Source organism: Austrofundulus limnaeus, unplaced genomic scaffold (genome assembly GCF_001266775.1).
Source record: "Austrofundulus limnaeus strain Quisiro unplaced genomic scaffold, Austrofundulus_limnaeus-1.0 Scaffold257, whole genome shotgun sequence".
NCBI classification, from domain to species: Eukaryota; Metazoa; Chordata; class Actinopteri; order Cyprinodontiformes; family Rivulidae; genus Austrofundulus; species Austrofundulus limnaeus.
Genome location: NW_013952659.1, coordinates 294,642 through 296,507, shown reverse-complemented (window position 1 = coordinate 296,507; position 1,866 = coordinate 294,642). Strand labels below are relative to the sequence as shown.

Below are 1,866 nucleotides of genomic sequence, written 5' to 3'. Positions count from 1 at the left end.
GCCTCAGTCTGTGATTGCAGGAAAAGCAGAATAAGTTAGAGATGCATCCAAGACACCTCTCTTGTGCCAATCTTTAACAATGAGGAACCAATCTCAGTAAGACATTGACTTTACTAATTTGTGGGAGTAGTTTCAGGCAGTTTTAAGGTTGATCTTTGCTGTGTTTCAACATCAAAGAGAGAGGTGCGCATTTTCCTTTTGTTTGTAATCTCAACCTCCTTTTAATCACTGGATCACATCTCTCCTCTCTTTCCCTCAGTTTCTTGCTCTTTTGCCTGGCTCTGCCCCACACCCCACCTCACATCCCCGCTTTTTTTTCCCTTTCTTCTCCCCCCTCTTTTATGCCTCTTATCTAGGCTAATGCAGCAGCAGCAGCTATGCTAATTTTAACACCAAATCCTCAGCCAAAGCTCTTCGCGAGCCCGATCTTCTGCTGCCTGCGCTCCTCTGCATTTCTCTGCCTCGGTTTGTGTCGCTCGTCTTTACGTCGCTTTGAATTAAAAACGGATACTGAGCGTGTGTAAATAAAAATAGGGTGGAGGAAAGGAAAATTAGAAGTGAAGGACAAAGTGAAGCTGCTGGGGAGACTTTTAACCTTCGGTTTGACTGGACTTTTCATTGGAGTGACAATAAAAAAAACCCTCTTGGATCTTGTAAAAATAGCAGTGAAACATGTGACTGGACTGTGGGAGCAGAGGGGCCGGCGGGGGAATTACAGGCAGGAAGGAAAGATATATGTGTGCAGGGTACAGAACAAAGAAGAATAGACACATTTTAGATAAAAATGTGCATAAAATGAGATTTGAAAAGATTAAAAATACTGTAAAAATAGTTGAAAATGACTTCTGGTCATTCAACCATGATGTTTTTGCTGTAAAACAACCGTAAGATTAAACCCATTTAAACTAAATACTCACCTTTGCAGATGAGGCCCTCCTTGGTAATGGCCTGTTTGCATATATCACAACTCTTCGCCTTCTTAAAGGGCTTCAGCTTGAAGGTGTGCGTGTGGACGCCCTCCAGCTCGTCGGGCTGAAAGGAGAGAAATAAATGTATCAGAAAACAGCCATGGACAACAAATTTACCTGACATCCTTAGGAAGTGTGTAAGGAACAAACTGGACAAAGATGTGGTAGAAGTTGCCGTAGAGGCTGGAGTGCACCCCGGTCACATGTTGGATTTACTGCAGCAGCACTGGCCATAGCCAGACCAGGCTGACCAAGTGTCTGAATTTACCATACTGTACATATTGGCAAAATAACATTAAAGAGTGATTATTTTAAAAAAAACTATTGATAATGTGAACTATATTAAGCTATTGAATGTGTAAAAAAATGTAAAAATTCTGTGTTACGGATTTACCAATAAAAGAAAAAAAGGAAAACGTGTCTCATTTCATTAGTAAGCAGATTTTTACTTATTTACCTCAATGTGGATGTGATCCGACCAGAACTGAGGCTAATAATGTAACAGTTTGAGATTGAAATTAGCTTATAAAGCCAACATAATCACTGGTTCGTAGATATTAGCTTCTGTAGCATAATAATGCTACACAGAGTGTAGCACTGTACTCTGGTGGGAATGGTTCCCCTAAGCCACTAATCTAAGAGCTGGTTTAGCATTTACACCAAATAAATTAACAGACCCCACTTCCAACAATATGAAAACCGGTAATTTTCTGTTCAACTAATAACTTTTGAATTCATATTCATCATCTAAATGAGCACAAAGTTAAGGTAACTTAAATGTAGCATTGCTCTGCTCTGTGGTGAAGGCAATCCAGAACAAGCAATAAAAGGTCACACAGATACATGACCCTCAGTGCAGGATAGTAACTTCCTTAAAGAGGGAAAGCAACAGTGATGT

General features: G+C 40.2%; 1 protein-coding gene across 4 annotated transcripts in view; it reads right to left on the bottom strand.

Moving 5' to 3' along the window:
- Positions 1–1,866, bottom strand: part of LOC106526078 (tensin) — a 201,182-nt gene that overhangs the window by 151,124 nt on the left and 48,192 nt on the right. For all 4 annotated transcript variants that reach the window (XM_014020556.1, XM_014020554.1, XM_014020552.1 and 1 more), the window contains exon 2: positions 918–1,032. In XM_014020556.1, coding sequence (XP_013876010.1) covers positions 918–1,032 — 115 coding nt within the window. The remainder of the gene's footprint in view (positions 1–917; positions 1,033–1,866) is intronic.